This window comes from Macrobrachium nipponense, chromosome 3 (assembly GCF_015104395.2).
Source record: "Macrobrachium nipponense isolate FS-2020 chromosome 3, ASM1510439v2, whole genome shotgun sequence".
In the NCBI taxonomy this organism is placed as follows: Eukaryota; Metazoa; Arthropoda; class Malacostraca; order Decapoda; family Palaemonidae; genus Macrobrachium; species Macrobrachium nipponense.
In genome coordinates this window covers 102,558,991-102,583,990 of record NC_087202.1, presented here as the reverse complement: position 1 = coordinate 102,583,990, position 25,000 = coordinate 102,558,991, and the positions used below count along the sequence as shown (strand labels likewise).

The 25,000-nt window shown below is 37.3% G+C and overlaps 1 protein-coding gene and 1 long non-coding RNA gene across 3 annotated transcripts in view; one reads left to right on the top strand and one right to left on the bottom strand.

The window, feature by feature from the left end:
* Positions 1-25,000, top strand: part of LOC135221926 (uncharacterized) — a 189,201-nt gene that overhangs the window by 19,320 nt on the left and 144,881 nt on the right. The window contains exon 1 of one of the 2 annotated variants that reach the window (XR_010316125.1): positions 23,411-23,854. The exons of the other annotated variant lie outside the window; for it this stretch is intronic. This is a non-coding gene — a long non-coding RNA (uncharacterized LOC135221926). Of the gene's footprint in view, positions 1-23,410; positions 23,855-25,000 lie in introns of those variants that run through there. 2 annotated transcript variants of the gene reach the window in all.
* LOC135221924 (uncharacterized) overlaps positions 12,431-25,000 on the bottom strand; it is an 18,308-nt gene continuing 5,738 nt past the window's right edge. Inside the window, exons 2-3 of the mRNA XM_064259949.1 lie at positions 15,305-15,622; positions 12,431-14,943 (exon numbers count right to left, since the gene is read on the bottom strand). Coding sequence (XP_064116019.1) covers positions 14,826-14,943; positions 15,305-15,600 — 414 coding nt within the window. The 5' untranslated portion in view covers positions 15,601-15,622 and the 3' untranslated portion in view covers positions 12,431-14,825. The remainder of the gene's footprint in view (positions 14,944-15,304; positions 15,623-25,000) is intronic.

Sequence of the window (25,000 nt, the reverse complement as noted above, 5' to 3'; positions counted from 1 at the left end):
GGTTGGTATAGTGTTGGCGTCCCACCTCGGTGGTCGCGGGTTCGATTCTCGGCCATTCCACTGAGGAGCGAGAGATGTGTATTTCTGTTGATAGAAGTTCACTCTCGACGTGGTTCGGAAGGCGCGTAAAGCCGTTTGTCCCGTTGCTGAATAACCACTGGTTCCGTGCAACGTAAAAACACCATACAAACAATCAAACCTTGATGTCAGGCTTGGGTAGTACTACATCCCGAACAAGAATGAGAAACTGAATGTTAATGATTCTACTGCATTGTTTCCAGTCTGTAGAATATAGCAGGAGACTTTATATTCCCATCAAGAATTAATTATAGTCTCAAGCATTGGAGGTGTAACAACTTTTGCCTACAGGAATGCATCTTGGGACTATGACATAGGATCGTAAAACTCGTCACTGAACACGTGTGTTTTTTAAGATCAACAAACAGACAGTAGGTATGCTTAGTAATTGTAATATATATATATATACATTTATATATATAATATATATATATATATATATATATATTCCTAGAATATAAAAACTTAATAATATATATATATATATATATATATATTATATATATATATTCCTAGAATATAAAAACTTAATAATATATATATATATATATATATATATTATATAGTATATATATATATATATATATATATATATTATTTATATATATATATATATATATATATATATATATATATATATATATATATATATATATTGAAGCACTCCACTCGTATTGAAAGGCTGATCTTATGAATGAAAATGCGTTGCAAACATGTTGCAATGATTACATATTGGGACGGTCATCAGACAATCATAGAACCTTCAGCTATTGTAACTAATGCCTGATTCATAGACGAAAATATCAAGACCATCAGTATATCAGGGACACGAAAGCAAAATAAAAGGATAGCTCAATGTAACGAGGAGATATTTGTTCTCAATGTCAAAGTCATTACATTGATCTCGTGTTTACCTCGGAAACATGAACAAATAAGCCGATGACTCAGAGCAATTGGGATTTTCATCATGAATGCTGTTTCCATCGTGTTTGTACCTTTACAATTTCACGCAGCGTGGAGCACTATCGTTATTACTCTTATTTTCAGTTATGTTTCTTCTGAAAATTTTTACGTGAAATACCACCTCACCTGACTGCCATTCCCATCCCCACCCACACCCCAATTGCTCCAACAAGAGCACAAAAATTCTGCTCTGATTAAACAAGAAAAAAAGTAAATCTACTGATTTCCAGTTTTTCGTCAGAATAGATCCAGACTTCATATTATCATCATCAATCGTGAACGGATGTAGTTAGAAATTGTAGTAATATAAAGACAGAGCCAGGGGGAAGCCTCAAATGACGCATCATATCGATATTGGTCTATATTACACCCAAAGGGAATTTTGATGTATATATTCTCAAGAGACGTAATTAGGGGTCGTTCAAAAATACGTAACGCCTTAGGGGGGGGAGGGGATATGGTGACGTGTTATGAGCGTGACTGCGGGGAGGAGGGTGGGGGCTGCAAACCATAAGTTGCATAACATTTTCATATTTTTTCCTTTGTTTCTTTTGAAAATGTGCGAATGTAGATGGACAAAAGAGAGGTAGTAAAAATTCTGCAATGGACTTTTGTTATATTTTAGTAATATTGAGAATGTGGTATTTTATGTATATATATTTTTTCATTTTGCATAATTATATGTTTAAAAAATATCACAAACTCAAGCCTTCCTTGTACTTCAACATTTTCCACTATATGTATTCCATGACACTGAATAATATCACAAACTCATCCCCTTTCTGAGCTCCGACATTCTCTACTTTATGCCTAAATATGACTTTAAAAAATATTACAAATTAAATTAATCCTCTTCTAAACATAAGCATAGTCTACTTTGTGCATTATGATAAACCTAAAGAATAATATCACGAACTGAAAACTGACACCTTTGTCGCCTATCAACTAAAGTGATCATAAATAATTAGTAGGTCACTGTCTCTCACACCGGAGTTCTTTCTCCCTTCAACTGGAAGTGCTGGTGTTCCTCCCACCACTGTTGATTTTGGTGGTTCCTGTATGCCGGTTGTATCCACAAGCTAGGCCTTCGTCGAACCATTAAAGTTTTGTCGTTACAAGGTACTCGATAGCACACATTTGCTCTTTCTGGCGCCGTGCTGCTATAGTAGATTCACTTCAACCGTGCATTTGATGTCTAGGCCAGTCCCTTACGACTCTTCTGATTGGTTGTTGATAAGCCAATCACAGGCTGGAAACGCTCAGTCTCTCTCGAGAGTTCACATGGGAAGGATCTATGTTCTACCTCTCCTGAGGGATGCGTCTTTCAAAAGTATCCCTCAGGAGAGGTGGAACATACGTACTACCCATGTGAACTCTCGAGAGAGACTTGAGAGTTTCCAGCCCTGTGATTGGCTTATCAACAGCCAATCAGGAGCGTCGTAAGGGACTGGCCTAGACATCAAATGCACGGTTGATGTGAATCTATAGCTGATGTTACATAATTTTGGACATGTGTTTATGAGGCGTGGCAGTTGGGGAGGGGGGTCAAAAATGACCAAAAAAACGTGTTCTCTTATTTTTTAACGTCCCCTTAGTGGGGGCGGGTGTGACGGGGAGATGCTAATAGATGATGTTATGATGTTACATAATTTTGGACATGTGTTATGAGGCGTGACAATGAATAAGGGTAAAAAAATAACCTAACAATAGTGTTACCTTATTTTTTAACGTCCCCTTAGGTACCGCCCCGAAACTTGATCCAAGCTATCTTCATCCTTCATTAATAGAGAAAATGAAAAATTACAGAATCACAGAAGGAATTTATGGCTCATATTCTATTTTCCAAGAAAATCAGACACCAGTCACTGACGCATTGCCTGCCTCAATGGATAGCTTTCTACGCAGGTGTTACTTGAAGATCTCTCGCTTGGAATAGAGCTTCGTTTTACTTGGAATCGTCTTCGTTCCCTATCACGCTTCGCAGCTCCCAACCATTCATCCTGGAAGGGTCTTCCCCACTTTTAATTTTGGTGATGGATCAGAAAGAATCGGTAACAGGTGACGCACAAGTATACATCCATTACGAGTATTGGATATCTATCCCTCAGTCCCTAGAATGTGTATGTATATATCTGTGTAAAATATATATATATATATATATATATATATATATAATATATATATTATATATATAATATATATATATATATATATATATATTTATATAGTTTGGCAGCTAAAACTCTAACGTTACTAGAAAATAAAAATAAAACCTATGAAATACAGAACTTGACTCATCGTCACCTTGGCCTCCTGTCTGGTGATGCTTAGGCGAAAAGAATGAAATTTGACATGAATCACCAACCAAAGTAACTTATATCATTATCCATAGGAGCTCATTATATTTGCGTATCTAGTTAATCTCAGTAACGTACTCTTCTTCACTGCCATAATCATATTTTTTTCTACGTGTTTACCAATTATTTTCCTCGTCTCTCTAATCGTTCCTTGTGCTGCCTCCCATCCTGATCCTGATCCAAGTAAGTCGTTAGTTCTTTTTTCGCGACCATGTGTGGATGAACACTGGGGGATTTTGATATCCCCTTCAACTAGAAGAAAGGAAATTCGTAAGGGAAACGGAACTGTAAAGAAAAATGAATGCAGCCGAAATTGTATTTTCCAGAACAAAATATTAATATGATAATGATGAAAGTATTATAATGTATACCTTAGAATTTTTTTTCAGATGTATAGAATATAGAAAAGTGCAGTGCTTACCCTACTTCAAGGAAGCAAAATACCACAATTTGAATTTCTGGGACAAAACAAGCGATGTTACAGACTGCAAAACATTCCAAGACCAATACAAGTCAGCAGTAAATTGTATCCGACGAAAGCAGAGTGCGCCAGCAACATACCGAGCCACGCGTGTTACGCTTTCCAAGGAATAAATGACGTTAGTTCTAAAAACACTCGACCAGAGAGGATAAAAGAACAAGAGTCAATATTTGTATACACTTCAAAGCAAGGTGAATCCAACGATCTTTCATTAACCAGTTGGGGGGAGAGCCTCTCTCCTCTGTTGCCAGTTGGAGGCCAAAGCATGAGTGAAGGAGGTACTAAGTTATATCAAGAGAGGTTGTTTGATGTTACGTTCTAATTATTCCTTTGCCCTCCTCTTCCATACCTCACGTCACCTCAGCGTCTAAACAAGCAACGGTTTGAGGTCTGTACAGGCATACAAGCTACGAGTCTTTATCTCTACACTGACATCTCGAGGACAAGTTTCAAGACTTATTTTCTTTTTTCTTTTCGCTAGTTGAATATTTGATTATGTTTGCTAAATTCACTACTAACATCGGGACTTTTTCACTGTAAAAGCAAATCATACATCTCTATTCATTTCTCTAGCCGGACCGAGCTTTTCTGGAACTTTCTTGTCGTAACTGAGCCATGGTAAAATAACATTGTTTTCATCAAATTATTTCTGAATAATTTTTGAGAGCCTGCGTCAATAAAGCAGACTAGTCATTTCTAACCAGGCCCAAAGAAAACCAGAAAAGGGAGAGAAGAAGCAAAGGGCTCGGCTACGAATGAAGAGCTGACTCTCAAAGGAAGAAAAATTATAGATCTCTTGAAAAATAAAGCAGGAAAAAATTGTTCAAGCTTGGTAGTAGATGAAGGAGTTACGAGTCTGCCTGAAGGCTCAGCTTGGTGGAACAGAATTCAGTACCAAAGTAAATAGTGTAGTCTGCCCGCAACTGCGTTTGTGGATTGAGCGCCTAGGAACATGGGAACCAGATACCTAAGCAATGCCTATAAAAGAAAGATATGTCCTTTGAACTCTTGAAGGACATTTATTCTAAAATCCTTCAAAATTGCGTTATTTGGTAGATGAAAATATTTTCTTCATTTCATTAACAATTTAGATTCAAAAATGAGAAAACATGCACACATGCCACTTATGTACTCTTCAAGCATCGGAATTAGTCATATATGAAAGAAGAAAAATATAAAATAGTACAGGGTATAACTGGCAAGGTTGGCACTTGTAACTTCCGTCAGGAAATTCACAATTCAGACAAAGTTGTTTTTTTTAACTGCTTGAAAGCAGTTGTTGATGGGAAAAATTTGCTTCCGTGTCTATTCAGTGGGTATCAGAGAAGCTCTGTTTACCAACCTACAGTTTTCCATTGCGTTTACCAGTTACTGTCATCACGCTTTTACCGTATAACTCATAACTAATAACTTCCATCTTACCTTCCTTCGCGTATGAACTTCACTCTGAAAGGAACATTTAAGTAGAGATCTCGTAAGTTGCATTAGGAATCTGGTGTGTTAGACTCTTATATCCACTCATATTGCTCTTAATGCTGTAATTTCTGAGGTGGCATATTTGGTCTGTGCTCCTGACCATCAGGAAGGGGCATGCCAGCTTCAGGAGAATGTAACACTTCGAATATTTAAAGGAAGCTTCGTAGGAAAACGACAAAAGCATATTATCTTCAATTATGTCAGCCAGACCTTATTCAGTTACAATTGAATAGTTCCGTCATTTATTTAGGAGAAAAATTTCCATGTATAATATCGCCACGGGGAGACGCTTATGGTTTCCTATACATACCTTCTTTTCCATAAATATTCTCCTTCGATTTCTTTTCCTCTTCATCTCTCAAATCAAAGTGCTTAATCAACGTCATCAATTTGATCGGTCCCTTGATTTAATTACCATTTGTGGGGAAGGGGTTTTCCGATGGTCGCTCTTCGTCGTCTTACTACATCCAGTCACGTTTGCCACAAAATGAGACTGGGAATAATGAGGAAAAGAATACGAGTGGAATAAGATTTGATCAAATGTAATGATAAGACCAGAAAGGACATATTTAAGGAAAGCTGAAGAATTAAAAATGTTTTGGAGGTAATGAGACAAATAGGAATAGAAGAGAAATTTGGCAAAAAAAGAGGGAAAACAGTTTTTAAACCATTTAGAGTAAGTTCCTTAATCTCCCATACAATTTTAATGGAAATTGCGTCTCAAAGAATAGTTTTCATGTCGTAAATGTTGCTGAATATTGTTATTGAGAATGTCAGAGAAAGGACTTGACTGTTTTGTAATTTGTGGGTTAAGAAAAGGCCCTGGACGTGGTATGTAGAATGTCTGAATTTTCAGACAACCAGTGTTATTTGGCAATAAACTAGAAAAGCTGCCAAGCCTGATGAGTACATTTACAATTGTCTGCGCGATGAGGAAGTCTTTTAGTAGGAGTGTGTGGCTACCAGGTTGAAATGACGCCAGGGTGATGAAGAAATGAATGTTGTTATAATTGGAGGAACCAGATTCCTAATGAAACTTACGAGATCTCTACTTAAATGTTCTCTTCAGACAAGTTCATACGCGAAGGAAGGTGAAGGGTGAAGGTGGAAGTTATTAGTTATGAGTTGTACGGTAAGAGTGTGATGACAGTAACTGGTAAACACAATGGAAAACTGTAGGTTAATAAACAGAGCTTCTCCGATTCCCACTGAATAGACTGGGAGGCAAATTTTTTCCATCAAAAACTGGTCTCAGGCAGTTAAAAATAACAACTTTGCCCGAATTTTGAGTTTGCTGACGGAAGTTACAAGTGCCAACCTTGCTAGTTATACCCTGTACTTAATGTTCTTATCTTAGTCCAAAACTTGTCATTTTCATGACAAGAGAAAAAGTATTTTATATTTTTATGTGGATGATTTGTGTGGGTATTGGGGAGTAAATGCATCATGTGACAGAAGGAAGATAACACATGTGACATGGAGGATAGCAGTATGTATGAAGAAAGTTTGTAAAATAGAAAAAAAGATAGTTAGGGAGATAAGTTCGAGTGGGTGACTGGTGAAATGAATTGTTCGTATAGAGCGATGTTTCTAATTTGGAAAGAAATGTTAAGAAATTCACAACCTCGTGAAGAACATTGTGTGTCATAAAAATCCACAATTTCTAAGTAGAGTATAATTGCAATGTAGAGCAAACATAGACTTACGAACACCTGGACGGTTTCCTCATCAGTGCTGACGTTAAAATGTTGAGTGAGAAGAGGGTAGTTGGTTTATGAAGAGCATCTGAAAGGGTGGACGGGGCGAGAAGATAACAACCCAACATCGAAGAGCTGGTTCGGGTGTCGTTACGTTATTCCAAGGCGTTATTCCAAAACCAACAGGCGGTTGCGCCAACCTCCTTGATCTTCGAACTTGCGATGTTACTCCTTCTTGCACTACATGGGTGCCATAGTCGGAAACATCCACAGGGACGTCGACTGTCTGGAGAGAGAGAGAGAGAGAGAAAGCAGAGCATCAGGGTTCACGCGGTCAACGTCAGTTTTGAAATTAAAAAGTTTTAGGTACTATTTGACAGTGAACCGGTTGGTAAAAAATAATAATAAAAAAAAAAGTTTTTACATGTTTAAGCAGCACCTTCAACTAATCGTCTCACGTGAGAATCGTCACTTTTAAAAATAGTTCGTACACCATCCCAATTAATTTTGTGGTCTAAATTAAAACTATGAGCCACCAAAGCGCTGCCCTGTGCATGAAAATCATAGGCCTTTCTGTGCCTGTTGAAATTGGAATAAAGTAACAACACCCGAACCAGCACTTCGATGATGGACTGTTATGTTCCCCCCACACACACACTTTATTAGATTCTCTTAAAAAACTACCCTCTCACTTAACATTTTAACGTCAACACTGATGAGAAACAACTTTCAGGTGTTCGAAAGTCGGTTTGTTTTACATAGTAATATAGTCTACTATATAATTTTGGATTTTTATGCCACAAATTGGAAAGAAATGTCATAGAAATGACAAATATAAACCAAAGCGCCTTGATAGATTGGTCATCTCATGGGGCTGGAATGCCTGGGAGCAAATAATTCACTGACCTCGGGAAATCAAAACTCAGATAGTTGTGGAGCACAAGAGAGAGTCTGGAGAAAGGAAGCGCAGGAATTTCACAAGATCTAGATCCATTCTAATATTACTTCCGAACAAAAGGTTTAGTCGTTGCTGCATCTGGGAACGTTTGCTAGATCAAAGTCTAATCTAGATATTATAAATAAAAGAAAATAAATTAGAAACACCAACATTTATACCTAATTCGGATTTTGGCGAGGTCAGGATTTACCATAACTTGCAGTGTCTGCTCTCCAACGGGAAGGAGAGAAATGAATGAAAGAAGAGCGGTGTACGTGGTGCTTCATCAGGACAGTTATTTTGCTGAGTCACGTTCTAAATCAGTTGTCTGTACAAAGACTAACTATGAAACGAGGCCATTGGTTGATGCGTCATTTACTGATTTTTTTTTCAATGATAGGATTTATAGACATTGCTGCATGTGCATTATATCCAATAGATTTTAATTAAACTGTGCAGCATAGTGATTGTTACTGCCAGTGATAATATTAAGATCTGTAAAAGAAACTTTCTAGTTCAAGGAGCAGAGTCCAAACAAAGACTGAACAAACATTTTATTTGGTTTCCTAATCTCCGTGAAACTCCGTTTTTATGGGCCCAACCTACTGTTAACATGAATCTCTAAAAACCCTTTGAATGAGTTGGAAGGACACCGCTCAGCATTACAAGGAAAAGGAGAGAGCATTTTTTTTTTTTTTCAAAACCTAGTGCTAGGAATATTAATCGCCACGTCAAACGAAATAAGGTAAAATGCAAAAGCTTATCGGTGTCTGGCCGGAATGGTTTGTCAACACGACGAAGCTGCAGATTCAACATGACCCACTTTGTTGATGGTGTTTGCCCAGGAGAGATTAGGGGAAGCGTCGTTACTTTTATCGTGGACCCATTATTTCTTTACTTTAGATACTCGGGGTCATTCGTGTTTGTCATCTCGTTCCTACGCCGTGTTAGCCTTCTCATTTTCTTTTTATTACAGCCTCTTACGTTTGCCTACTGAATCATACTCACATTCATTTGTTTTCCTCTTCGTAGACGGGAGGCTGTGTCGTTTCAAATTGTTGTCTCATAAAGAAAGTTTTAAGGTATTCTAATTGATTCATTTTTAAATGGGTGAACCTGATAGTGGCTCATTTCTTTGCTTTGTTTGAAATGGGATAACTGTATACCTTTTTTTTCCAGCAATCAAAACCTGATAAGGCTAGGTCACGAGTTAGGTCTTTAATTTACGCTATCAGTTTGCTCTCTGGCACCTGTAACCTTGAAAATCAAGGAGGTCTAGCTTAGTCACAAATATTACACATTTCCGGAGACAAAAGGTAACGAAGATACTCATGTGAATTAAGCCGTTTCACAGTGATAATGATAATAATAATGGTAATAATAGGCTTCTATTATCTGATGTTGATAAATCTGAGCTTCAATCACATCTGGGTGAGCAGATTCAGGAAGTTGAGAGGAAGGCGAAAAACCGGTTGAATTGCTTGTAAACATTTATCATAGTATGCTAGTGAATGAGAGGTCTAGGAAGTACAGTTTAAATTAGGAGTGTTAGAGGTACAAAGCTAAGACGCTGGAGACCTCTATGACAAAGGTTCAATGAGCTGTCTTTATAAGCTATTAGCGAAAACCAACAGGTTGCCTTATGCAGATTGATCGAAGTTGGAGGTAGTATCTGTGTCGTCAGTGAAATTGGAAGTCCTGAACGCCACGGCAGCAAAGGGAACAGTGTACAGAGCCTCTTTTATAAGACCAGCTGAGCCTGAACAATTCTTTCAAAATAGAAGTAGATTGAGGATACGTGTCTGTGGTGTGGTATTTAGGAATATTCTCGTCTTCCAGGAGAGTAGTTGGGTTCGTGATTTGATTGTGCCCGCTTTTTTTTTATACCCAATTTAATATTAAGGTAAAAATGTTAATAGTCTTTAAGGGAAGCTGGAAGGAGAAGTAGAAAAAGAAATAGGTAGGAATTTGGAAGCGGTACAACAAACATGAAAAGTTCTAGATGGTTCAGAAATATATTTATAATTTTTTATATATCTTATTAAGGCTTCTGTTAATTTTAGGGTGAAATCTCATCATCGGCTACTTTTCCTAATGTCCATTTATCTATGTTTTATTAAAGTGGTAGTCAATAAAATATGTCTATAAAAACGCATACTTGTATATCTATGATTATAGAAATTTCGAGATGTATGTTTTGTTTCATAGCGTAATAAATAACTTCAGCCTTAAAATATCCTCCATATAATACTTTATGATACCTCTCAGGTGAAAAAATATCAGCTGTCTCCATTTTTTCATAACATTCTGTGACACCATTATAAATCAGTGTAAAACTGGGCAATGTTAATGTCAGAACACTCGAGTAGAACTGAACAGGTGTTGTTGTGGCTGAAAAGTCGGTCATCACCGATGTTTGTAAATTGACGTTTCATGACCTTATCAAATCTGACCTACCTCACACAGAAGGGCGTCGAATGTTTGGTGCCAAAGAAATGTCCTGTATATCTGGTGAACCTAATCCCGCCTAAAAGTAGTTAAATGCAGTTCCATACCGTAGGGCATGTAGAATAGAAAAGAATATATTACACTAAGGGCAAAGTGCTGTGACCTATGATGTCATCCATCACTGAAACTGAAATTGACAGTAGAAAGGTCTGAAAGGTGCAACGGGAGGAAAACTTTGCAGTTGCACTGTGAATCACTTGTTAGGGGAGGTTGCAGCTAGGGGCCGGAGAGTCGCTGCAGAGAACCTCAAGTAATGCCTACAGTGCACCGCACCAGGTGCACTAATGGCACTACCTCCCTATGGGAATAGGACATGTATTGCCGTAAGGTATTAGAACAATTAGGCGCCTGGTGGTGTCAGGTAATTTACTATTTGCCGGGTCAAAATGTCTATAAACAAACTTTATATAAGGAATATTCATTATATAAACAATATTATAACCATCTGTCATTCTAATGTCATACATCTGAACATCTCTTGCTGTCATAAAAAGTTATTAACAAATATATATAAACAGGATACTCACATTTTGTTGCCCGGGCCCTCTTTCTCTTTTCATTCCCTTCTCTTATTTTTCCATTTTCATTCTCTCTCATGACTGGTAGTAACACTCAAATACAATTATGGATGGGGCTTTTATATAAGCCAATTTATTAATTTAATAAATTTTCCACGCTCTCTCTCTCTCTCTCTCTCTCTCTTCTCTCTCTCTCTCTCTTCCCCAAACAGGTGATGTGATGTTTAAATCTGTAGAGGTTTTCAAAGCATCTCTCTCTCTCTCTCTCTCTCTCAAAGAGGTGGTGTTTAAATCTCTACAGGTTATACAAAGCATCTCTCTCTCTCTCTCTCTCTCTCTCTCTCTCTCTCTCTCTCTCTCCCTAAAGACGTAGTGTTTAACCACAAAAAGTTTTGCAAACAAAAGCGTACTCTCTCTCTCTCTCTCTCTCTCTGCTCAGGAGACCTCTTATGTAGGTATGTGATGTTACTGATGAGTGGAAGTTGTCCGCATTTGGCGATCATTATTCAGCTATGAGAATATAGGTATGCCAGCACTATGGTATCACTACGTAGTATTGCACCAGCCTTGGTTTTTTTGTTATGCCCTTAAGTTAGGTTGAGTTAGGTTTGTTCTCATGAAATCCCGAATGGTAATTTGGGTGTCGGGAACATGATGAGATTATTTCCAAGAAGATTCTATAGTTAGTTTTTAAGATATGGCGTCCCGCTTTTTCAGGGAAGATCCAATACTCGGTTACAGTTCGGGAATATGCCTCCGGGGCAGAGAGGGAGTGGTTGGTGGGGGGGGGGGGGGGTGGTAGGGGGTTCAACTGGGAGGAAGTACGATTAATCCAAAATGATAGGTTTTAATATCAATGTAGGTCAAATAATTATGATGCTTTTGCCAAATTTATAAAACACGAACCTTTTGCGGGTTGATGATTTTTTTTTTTTCGCACCCGAGACGAACAAGGCATGATCCAACCTCCAGCTTACTCTGGGCGCGTGCTAAAATCTACGGCCAAATAGCGTGTTGTTTCACCAACGAAAATTAAAATAAGCACATTATATTTTATTAGAAATAATTATCTACTGCTTAAATACACATTATTTATTTTTAAATTTTCATTATGATAAGTAAATCATAAATATTCTATCCTAAAATTTCTGTAATTTTAACTCTGTGCGAAATACTTTTTTCAGACCTTTTTAGGCTTTTCCATAAACCTTTCCTACAAAGCAACAAGAATAACAACAAAAAAAAAAAAAAAAAGTTTGTAGGCTTACTCCCCGAGTAAGCGAAAACTTTCCGTCCAGAATGCGCGCCAAATATGTTTTTACCCTGTCACCTTCACCTTGATTTTTTTCTTCTTAACAGAAAAGACATTGAATGTCTATCAGTATACATCAGACGTGATAAGAATAACACATTAGTAATGTATGCAGTCTTTATTTCTATAAAAGTATAATAATTACAAATCAAGTATTTTTTTACTGGATAAAACTCAGCTTGTTGGCTACATCATCTTGGCTGCACAAGTAACACAAAGCATTTGGAAATTAACATTTAATATTTTGAATAAACTATATATCCTTTACATTAAAATAGCATACTTGATTAGGATTCCAGAGACGGTACAAAATCAATTCATCACAATAAGTCTATAGAAACAAGTTCTTCTTTAAATGTCTTTCAGTTATGTAGAACATCAAATAATTTTGCCAATGCGCATAAAAAATATTGTATTATACAAGACTGTAAGAGGTTTTTCATTTCTTCTTTCACAAAGTAATTTACGCCTACAGTCCAGCTGTGTCTCATTTTACTAAAGTCTTTCTTATAAGTAACAGCTAAGTGGTCCTCTGTCGCAGGCTTTTGATCCACAGTTATCTTGTCAGTTTGATTTCAGAAACTGTAAAATTTCCTCCATTCACAATATGTAGTCAACACTTGCACGAACGAGTATTCTTGGAATTTACCTTAAAACCTGTTGATTTGAAAGTTTTACCATTTCCGTAAAATCAGTACAAAACGACTGCATATGGCCATATACAAAAATACATCCATTAACACTCTCGTATGTCAGTGTATATGTTTTCTGTTTTCCTTAGTATATATATATATATATATATATATATATATATATATATATATATATATATATATATATATACATATAAGCATATGTAAAAATAAAGGTAATGCCACGAAGGAAAATGAAAAACGAGAACTGCCTGAGATCTTCTATCTTTACGACCCTTGCAGTTCTCGTTTTTCATTTTCCTCCGTGGCATTATCTTTATTTTATACATAGCATCACGTCTTATGTAGTTCGTGATCAAGTTATCTATAAAAGCATATGCGTGTTTGCCATTGTCTGTGTTCGTGTAAATGGTTTTCTCTTCTATCATGTTCAACCTTAAAACAGTGGCGGCACCTGCATAAGTTGGAATATTTTCCCCTGCATTTACTTAATCTCTGAGTAATGATTTGAAACTCTTGTAGGAATGCCATTGTTGACTCACCAAACAGAGAGCACCAGAGGTCGAACTTATGAGAAATGGATTAATAACAAATTTATTTTTCTAGTTTGCTGCGACAGTCACCGAGCTATTGGAAGGGGAAGCTGCTTTTGATATATAGTAGCTATTTTGAGGGAAAAAATATAAATCCAAGTTGACTCTGTAACTTGTTCATTCATGCATTTCGTGATGGGTGTAATGAAAGTGATTCCCTGCTCGTCGCTTTACCCTGTAACGGGAAAACTGAAATCATTTTGTGTCACATAGTAATGACATTGAAAATAGTGACGCATGAGAATGATTAATGAGTAAGACAATGTACACTGATATTGGCACCCTAAGAAATCTCTTTCCGTTTTCCCCTGGTTTCTCAACTTCGTTTTCATTGTGGAGTACATTGAGATCCTTCCCAAGTCCAACGAAGACCTGATCTAACATGAGCTTCTGACCGTTTCCATCGATATACCGTTTTATTCCCTCAGCAATCGTGAGGGATTTGCACAATATGTGCAACCATACATAATGCTATATGCCATGAAGTCATGAGGTGATCTCCATTGCAGGAAAGTGACGGTGAACTCCTTAAGGATCTGGGTATTAACCCGGTAGGTATCCATGTTAGTCACCTACTCCCAGGTGCTATAGTTGATTCACATCAACCGTGCATTAGATGCCTAGGACAGTCCCTTACGACGCTCCTGATTGGCTGTTGATAAACCAATCACAGGGCTGGAAACTCTCTGTCTCTCTCGAGAGTTCGCACGGGTAGGATCTATGCTCCACCTCTCTTCAGGAATACGTCTTTCAAAAGTATCCCTCATGAGAGGTAGGACATGCATCCTACCTATGTGAAATCTCGAGAGACTGATCGAGAGTTTCCAGCCCCGTGAGTGGCTTATCAATAGCCAATCAGGAGCATCGTAAGCGACTGGCCTAGACATCAAATGCACGATTGATGTGAATCTACTATAGTACTAAACATGGCTGAAGCTCCTCGGGACGCCGTGTTTAGTACCAGTCCCTTGGGGATTAAAGTATTATATACGCCCATTTCTATATTGTGTAGTCGTCAGATTATATTAATGAACGATATCTTCGTGCAACCGTCTACTTTAATCAGCATGAGTGTACCCTGATTTTTGACAGAGGTAGGATACACACCGGGTTAATCCCTAAGATTTGTTGCATTAAATTGGTGATTTCGAGCGACGTCTGCCGTGCTGCTGAACGCACCCGCCGTCATTAGTAACGTCTTGTAGTAACGATGAGCCTTTATGGGTCTCTGAGGGATGACCAGTGTGTAGCTTCAGACTGGAGGAGGATTATGCCTCGAACACTGGTGGTGCTGATCGAGGACGTCGTCTTTGGCGAAGGCGTACGAAGAGTCCTCCTCCAGGGAATCGTCGCCGTCGTCCAGGCCGAATCTGTCAACAGAGGGGGAAGGAGAAAGAAGGCATCAGCCACCTTGTGCAAAAGACGAATGCCAGGGGAAATGAAGGGACATCTAGTCTTAGGGAAGAGGAAGAAGGTTTTGGGACATTTTCAAAGAAAAGGAGAAATGGACTAATTCGGGTAACAGTGTTTAACTAGGACCAACATTATCATCCATGAAAGGTGGGTCTTGAAATAATTCAATGAAATCAAAGAGGTCCCTCTTGTAAGATTGGTCTCCGTCTCATTCCGGAGAGGGTCCATGATACCCCAAAAGGTTTTACTGTAAACTTGTTCAACCTGTTCGTGCATGGTGTCTAATCATGCGCAAGATGGCCCGTTCAATGCACTTACCTCCACGTCACAGCGACGCTGCAGAGGACCATGAGAATGCCCATGGAAATAAGACCCGACGCCAGGGGCAACGGAGGGGTGTGAATGGGGTGCGTGCCGCTCATTGGTCGGCTGAGGATCACGTGATAGAAGACGGATCCCATGGTGATCATGACGACCCCCAGGAAGAAACTGAAGAGGATGCAGTAAGCCCTGGAAGTAGGTGCCGTTTGCGGGGTGAAGAGCCCTTTGTACTTCGTCTGCGTCTGCCACACATTTTTACTAGGCACTTCGCTCGACAGACTTCTCGGGGACATGATTCGTAGACATCCTAGTCACCTGGAACATGAAATGATAAATTTTACCTCCTCGGTATAAGAAACAGGTGCATTGTAAGATATTACTGCTATGCGTTACGGCAAAAGAGATGCAAGGTTATTCTCGATCTCGTGGGCGTAGCACAATTGCCCATTCTGTGCTATCTGTACCCACTTCTTCCCTCAACAAATGTGCGAGCCAGATATAAATAAGGGAAAGAGAACTTTGGTCACAAGATTAATTAAGTTCTTGATCCATACATAAGAGATATAAAAAAAAATTAAAAAAAGAGAGGAAAGGTCTGAGCCGAAATCATTTTCTCATTATCTCTCACAATAAAGAGTTCTTTTTCCATCTTCGTAATATTTGCAAAAAGTTGTGATTGAGGGTGCCTGGGAATGGGTGATGATGAAATAAAAAAACAGAAGAAAACTATCATTTACATCTTTTATTATGTAATACACACACACACACACACACACACACACACACACACACACACATATACATACATATATATATAAGACTGAAATAAAAGGAACCCATAAACGCTCCGAAAGGTAGAAAGTTAATGCTATATTTCAGAGCACAACCGTTTCCCTCTACAGGCAAGTACATACTTGCCTGTAGAGAGAGACAGTTGTTCTTTGAAATTTAGCATTAACTTTGTCTTTTGGCGTTTTTATGGTCTCCTTTTATTTTAATAATTATTGTAAATAGCCGTGGATCTCTCTATTCGTGTAAGTTCATCTATAGAATTTAGGTAATCCCAAAACAAATAAGGAATTTATCTCGGTAATGAATTCACTTGAGAACTGATAACAGCTATTTTATAAGATCATTAAATTTTATCCTGTTAATATTTCAAAACTACCCCGGATGTGCTACTGCCAATGATTAATTACCATTGCGAAGAATAAATGAGTCCATTACCTGTACTTAAATAATAATAACACAATAAGAAATTAATAGTTAGCTAGTAGTTCATCAAAAAGCAGAAAATATTTCCATATTTCTTGCACAGATTCGGAAATGGTGAATATATTATTCGGAAAGCATAGGCCTGAAATATGTGATTTTATTTTGCTGTTGTGTTGAATTTCTCACATTTTTGCTTACTCAGGGAGTAATCCTACAAACAACTTTCTTGCTGTTGATGTTGTTGTGGGGGGGCGGGGGGATGATATAAGAAAAATCCTATAGAAAAGCTTAAATAGGTCTGAAAAAGGTGTTTCACGGTGAGTTAAAGATACACGAATTTTAGGATAAGATACGAGTATTTATGATTTATTTATGAGAATGAAAACGTAAAAAATAATAATTTGCATGTTAAATAGTACCGAACAATTATTTCTAATAAAATATAACGCATTCATTAAGCTTCGTTGGTGAAACCACGGCCTATTTGGCCGTAGATTTTAGCACGCTGCCCGAGTTAGCTGGAAGTCGGATCACGCCTTGGTTTCTTACAGATTTCAAAATTTCTATGTATGGAGAAGAATCTAGATTCTAGAAGGAAGGCTGTCAATACAAGAACATGAAGTGCTGAACTGATAAAAAGGGCAATTGCAGGAAGTGAAAAGGAAGAACTTTTTAATCTAAAGTATATTCTCTTTCGAGGTACTCACTTGAACCTACCACACAAGTTGCCAAGACGATTAGTTGTTTAGGTAAGAAAAGCAACTCAGAAGCCAAGTAAAACTATAAATACTTATACCTAAGATAAATAGAAGTGAATTTTCAATAAGTAACACTTGAAGTCCAGGTGCCCATCACAAACTTCTATTATTCACTATAAAGTGCAAAAAAAAAATCATCGGCCATAAATCATTCACTACTTCCCATGGGAAATGTAAAGCAAGCTAGCAGCACTATTATACAATGAACAATTAAAATTATTTCGAATAATGTATATAGATGATCGCTTCTAAGCCTTTACTGAAGCATCATTAATAATCATATTATAATGAAATATAACTCACGCTCAGGAACAAAGTTTGATAGCTCCTACAATACCGCAGAATATTCGTAGTGGGAAAATAACTTTGCGTTTATTCCCACCAACAAGTATTAACAGGCTTGTAATTTGACTGAACTACATGAAGCTAAATGATGCGTGGAATACTGGAATGGCAAAGTTTAGGGGAGTTTGACGATTAAAATTTGTTTTCTGTTCCCCTGGCCCAGTGGATTAACAATGAAGCCCAATAGAGGACGGCGCTATAAATATTTTACATGAAATATTGGAGGCAAATTTAAAAACTTCTCAGAATTTCCATACTTTCGTAGAACCAACAAGGTATGAAATAGGTCAGACTGATTAACCTGAAGTGAGCAGTATACAAGGACATCGTCTTTACTCTTTAAGATTCAAAATTCAGAACTACTTCTAGGGACATCTTACTTATAAACAGATGAGGTCTGGTAGTATGGAACTAGTATTAGGGCTGTTGCCAGGTAAATGGGGTTGGAGACAGGAAGTGTGATATTCTTGGGACAGTTAGAATAATTCTTCTGAGTTGAGTTGAATATAGAATTTAGGCCAAAGACCAAGCACTGGAACCTATGAGGTCATTCAACGCTGAAATGAAAATTGACAGTAAAAGGTTTGAAAGGTGTAATAGGAGGAAAACCTCGCAGTTGCACTATGAATCAAGTATTAGGAGAGGGTAGAAAGTAAGATGAAGAAAGAATATGAAAGGAGGTACAGTAAAAGAAACGAAAGCTGTTGCAGCTAGGGGCCGAAGGCACGCTGCAAAGAACTTAGAGTAATGCCTGGAGGTCAACTGACGGCACAACCCTCCTACGGGGAATATTTCTTCTGAAACTGACCTACTTATATCATCTAATAGTTTCTCTTCAGCCATCAAAGAAATTCCTTGACTCTTTTCCTTAGCCTCGATGCATATAAGCACAGTTAAGCAAAAAATAATGCAAAAACCTTGAGAAATTCCTTTTAGCATATCCAGTGGAAGTACCAAGGTTCGAATATGATCCCTGATTTTCAGCTCCTAATGAACAATGGTTCTCTTTATAAAAGAGAGAAAACTATTCCTAAGAGCTGTAGGACACCATTGATTAAGACCTGATGTTTTTTTTAGCTTTGTAAATCTATCGTCCTGCAGCTTAATTCTGTTTCACTCTGGCAAAGTAATGAAGCTCTCGAAAATGAGAGGAGCGTATGGGTAGATTAACGAGCTTTTTGCTAAACTCCTTTCAATTAATGGCACAATGCTATTGAATTACAATGGATGCCAGCCTTTAGGATAACTTTAAAGGCTAAATGTTTCCTTCCCTACTACAACGTTCTCGCCTTTTGTTTTCCTCTCATCCTTTTCTTTCATTGTTTTCTTCTTTCACCTTCTGTTCCTATTACGGGACCGGGGTTGATGGGGAAATTGTGCTGTTCATTCATTTAGGTTCCAAACTGGAGTAAAAAAAAAATGGAACGACAAGACAGAGCAAGCAAGCTACACGGTTCAAATGGCAGAATGTACTGGCCTTGAATCCAGACCCTCGCCGATCTCTGGCACATGACCCTAATTTTGCGTCTTGAGTAGGAGCTAATCTTTACAAAATGCAGATACTGTAGTAGATTCACATCAACCGTGCATCTGATGTCTAGGCCACTCCCTTACGACGCTCCTGAATGGCTGTTGATAAGCCAATCACAGGGCTGGAAACTCTCAATCTCTCTCGAGAGTTCAAATAGGCAGGATGTTTGTTCCACTTCTCCTGAGGGATACGTCTTTCAAAAGTATCCCTCAGGAGAGGTGCAGCATACATCCTGCCTCTGTAAACTCATGAGAGAGACTGAGAGTTTCCAGTACCGTGATTGGCTTATCAACAGCCTCTCAGGAGCGTTGTAAGGAACTGACCCAGACATCAGATGCAAGGTTGATGTGAATCTACTACAGCATTGTTCGAATCTGCATTAAAATGTATGAACAGAATCATGAAAACTTCATGATTCGGATCCGAAACACATCTCATGACGTTGACTTCGGCGACCGTGGCATGTAATTTTGGACTTACGAACATATTTTTTATAGGCTCTCAACACGATAGCATAATTAACAAACATGACCCGTGTTTGAGAGAGAAATGTAATTAGCAAATAAGCTTTTTATCCAGATAACCAAGTACAAACGTACTATATGAAATATAACGATGTTATTCGGACATGTAACGGTCAATCGATCATGGTCAAGTTAGCGCCTACTTTCGAGTGGACTTTCGCCAGAATAAACAAAAGATTGAGTATGGTACGTGTTTGAAAGGAGAGAGAGAGAGAGAGAGAGAGAGAGTTTACTCTCAAATAAAATCGAGTAAAAGGAAGGTAAGGTTTAGTAGCTGTGGGCAAGAAAATCAAATGTTGGTGTGTAAATACATTAAGACTCAGTTGTTTGATATGTAAATAACGTTGATGCAATATGTCTTTCATGAAACCAACGTTCCATTCAGGGAATTAGTAGACTGGTAAATCATTATGAGTCTCTCTCTCTCTCTCTCTCTCTCTCTCTCTCTCTCTCTCTCTCTCTCTCAACTTACTTTGTAGCAGCAGTTACAACTAGAGTAAATGAAATGATAGTAATCAAGAAGGTATGAAATTAACCCTGTGTTAAATGTGGCCTTTATTTTTTTCTTTTTCTTCTTCTTCCACTTCTGTGTATATAAGGTATAGTATTGTCTGAATCAAATTTTCATAAATCCGCCATTGAGCGTAATATTCTCGTGTTGCCTTTGGAGAATAATGATGCAAACATAAACATGACTGACTGCACTATATTTGGCAGGAAAATATTGCTAACTTTGACTCCAGAAATGAAGAGTAGTGACGTGTTCAAGGAGGGTAATGGCATAAAAAACTAGTATAGTAGATAAGTACAATAAAGGACTATAGTAGATTCACGTCAACCGTGCATTTGATGTCTAGGCCAGTCCCTTACGACGTTGTTGGCTGTTGATAAACCAACCACAGGGCTGGAAACTCTCAGTCTCTCGAGAGAGTTCACATGGGTAGGATCTATGTTCCATCTCTCTAGAGGGATACGTCTTTCAAGAGTATCCCTCAGGAGAGTTGAACATACATCCTGCCTGTGTGAACTCTCGAGAGAGATTGAGAGTTTCCAGCCCTGTGATTGACTTATCAACAGCCAATTAGGAGCGCCGTAAGGGACTGGCCTAGACATTACATGCACGGGTGATGTGACTCTACTATAGTAGGGTTTAATAGCGAATGGGCCAAGAACTGGAACAAATAGAATCCGCACTCTTCGATTTAACTTTCCTCCGTACTAGAAGCGACGACGTTTTCACGACCAAAACAAGGCGTGATCTAACCTCCAGTTACTTGGCACGTGTGCAAGGTTTTCCTCTCACGCACAAGTCACAAACATTATAGTCCTAACTTTGAACGTAAATTACAACATGCTAAAATATACGGTTAAGTAGTCTTGTTTCACCAACGAAAATTAGAATAAATACGCTATATTTTATTCGATATGATTTTACTGTACTGTTTAACATGCTCATTATTTATTTTCTACATTTTCATGCTAATCAATAAATCAAAATGTATCCTAAGATTTCTGTAACTTTAACTCAACGCGAAACACCTTTCTCAGAATTTTTGAGGCTCCCCCATACACGATATGGAAGCAACATTACTATATCGTGCTTCATAGACCTTTCTTAAACCCCCCCCCCCCCCCAAACAAACAGAGGGTCTACTTCAAGAAGCCCAATCTAGTAGGCTATCAGTTGAAAGTCGTTATAGTATCCACGACACACGGGAATACGTTAAAGCGGTACATAGTCTTAAAGAGCAAATGACAGAGCAAATGAATCTAATAAGATAATCGTAGGTGTGTTTTATAGAAATACCCGATGACCTTCCAAAAAAAGAGAATTCATTGTCAGGAACATTTGAGGCCCTGAGAACATCGAAAAGGAAATATTTAAATCCTTGTTGAATTTTGTTTTTATTTCATTCCTTCGGAAGGAATAAACGATTCCTGCTTATTATTGCATATACGGTAAAATTAAGTCATGAATGAATGAGAAAGGAGTCTGGCCTCTGGGTCACGATGAAAACAAGTCAAGGGAAAACAAGATGTGGCTGGTGAGCTTCGAGGCGCTGCTTCATGGCAGTGAAACCAAACGAATCTCAGGGCAAACGTTCTTTTGGTCACGTACGCTACAACCCCCTCTCAACCACCCACCCTCTTCCACCTTTCAGAAATACGCTATCATAGTATGTCGATGTTTCATTCTCTCTTAACCATTCCTTACACACACATACTTACATGTATCCATATACATAATATATATATATATATATATATATATATATATATATATATATATATATATATATATTATAATTGTATAACCTACATACAATATTTCCAATAGTTCTTTACAATGAAATAAGCATGACTTTGTTTTCCTAAATATGAATAACAGTAATATAATGAATTGAATTCTTCCAAAAAAATTTCCAAAGGTTTTTGTAATCTTATTAGCATTTATGAAAAATTAATTTTATATCATTTTTGTATTGCATGCGCTTCATTCATACACGGTCTTTTATATTTTCAGGCAATAGATTTGTGTTTCTAAATGACTACATAGTTGTGAAATAAGGACACAGGAATAAGATACATATATTTTTGACTCAAAGATCTTTACAATTGAAATCAAAATATAAAAACCTGATGTTATTCTTAGGCTTAAAACCACAAGTAGCCTAAATTCTACTGAAGACCATTCAAATATAGATCTGCTCTTACAAAAATAAAATAAATGAATTTCACTTTATATATATATATATATATATATATATATATATATATATATATATATATTCGTGGAGTGCATTAGGTGATAGTTACATTGGTACCAGCGGAAGTTTGGAATCAAGAAACCTGAATAGATCAACAAACTTTTTACTTAAAGCTTTGCCGAGAACCGGAAGGCGACTACTTTTCTTGGCGCCAACCTCTTCAGAGAATAAAAAAGGCATGGGGTAAAAATAATTAATTTGCCTGGTAGTTAGTCGACTTTTGGTAGATCATAGCCTAGGTAAAGAATGGCAGAGAGCTACGTACCTACCTTGTCCCAAAAGACTTCCTAAGAACAAAGAGGCTAACATTTTGAAGTCATTACTTTATTGTAAAAATTATATATATATATATATATATATATATATATATATATATATATATATATATATATATATATATAATGTAGAATCTACTGGTTACTTTTTTTACCAGATACATATGCAATTGTAATACCCGCAATGCCCTCTTTAACTTCTTGAATTCATTGCTCTTTTTTTGGATACGCTTGTCACTACAAAGGCTGAAGATCTAATTTCACAGAAATTTGAAGAAATTTTGATGTCCAGTACCGGGAAACGAACCCAGGTCCCATAATGACAAAGAGAGAGAGATGTATATATACACATACTACATGTATATAAATATGCTGATATATATATTATATAGTAATATATGATTTTTTTTTATCTCACCGTGATTTAGATACGTTCCATAATTTACAAATGTCGTTTAATATCCAACTCAAGCTACTTCGGGAATATATTCGAAGGGGAATTTTTAAGTGATTAATTGCATGGTACTAAAGTATCTAGAACAAGTAAATTTTTCCAAGTTTATTCCAGTTTCTTTCGCTGTTCTCCTAAAAGCTGGATATGGTGTCTTTGGTTTCCCCTGAAGGGTTGTTATCGTAGTATTGATACTCCCCTTATGAAGATCATTTCTTTGTTTTTTCATGTATGACGGTGGTTCGGCCGTTCCTCACCTAAGTTCCCGTCCCTGACGGTCCCTCGGATCTGTGGAAGGGGACTTGGTGCGTGAGCGGATAATTCTGTGCTCGCATCCTCTGGAGAAGGACAGTGCGCTGATATTTCCCAGCAGTGTTCGACAGCTTTCCAGTGCTTTAAAAATACTATTTGTAACGCCCCTTTCGTTGCAGTGTCACCGGAGTGCCGCCCTTTTACCCGTTTACTTGTGTACTGCGAGTCTTAGGGCTGAGATTTTGAGACCAGAAATCGAACCTCTTCAGTACGTATACCTGCTTGATCTATTGTGTGTGGAGAGCTACAAGTGACTCTTGAAATCATCCTCTGTTGTGGTGGTGAGACGCGATCAAGTTTTTGCTGCCTCTGCCTCTTTTCCACTGCGTCCTTGGAGGCGTGATCCAGCCCTTCAGCGGTGAAGAAAAGTAAGACACCTTTTTACGTATATTGCTATTTATTTTTAATGTTGTTCCAGTGTTGGGAAAGGCCTCGATTAATTGGTAGGAGGACGACTTTTGGACGCCATAATAGTGATCCCCGTTTAACACTTACACTAAGAGCGTGTTCTCGCTGTTATTTTCTTTATTTATTTTTTTAAAAGTCTGTATCGCCTATTAAAGTTCATGTAAATATTGTGATTTGGTTAAGGTCCCCTTTCTCCTATCTCCTACTGTCTTGTGCTTGGGAAAGTTTTTTTCTACCTCAATATCCAGCTTTCATAAGAACCTCTCTAACCCTACACTATTTTAGAGATCAGTATGTATGTATAATATATATATATATATATATATATATATATATATATATATAAATGATTGGTAAAAATGTTTTGTTACAACAGATTTCCAACTAATAAAAGGAGCCTTTTGGCGTTTTTATGGGCGCCTTTTATTATATATATATATATATATATATATATATATATATATATATATAATATATATATATGTAGTATATATAAATATAGTGTGTTCAAAATGCGTATTATGTATACATATGTATGTATGTATATATATATATATATATATATATATATATATATATATATATATATATAAATATTTACACACACATATATATATATATATAAATATATATATATATATATATATATATATATATATATATATATATATATTTATATATATATATATACATACATAATCTAGTATATTGAAGGGAAGTTTTGATAGCATTCAGTCGTCTGTATACAGTGTTACAGGTAGAGCTGGATAAGGAATGGTGCTAACACCTCATTCCAAATTACTACCTGAGAATCTACTTTCTCAAAGATGGAAATAGCATTTAATTGTAGCGGTCGTGACACCTGCTTCATTAGCTAGTGGGATAGTGGTCGATTGACAGGCGAGATGAATCACTTGAGCCACATTTTTTGAATGCCATTGTGCCTCTGTTGACAAAAGCAATGAATTAGATAGCTTGGATTTAGTCGCAGCTAGGAGGCTGAAAGGCAGGAGGGTAGCAACCTCACCCCAGTAAGGTCGTTGAAAACTTAAAGAGTAACTCTTTATAGTTGCTCTTTCTTTAATGGTTTAAATGGCCTTTATTAA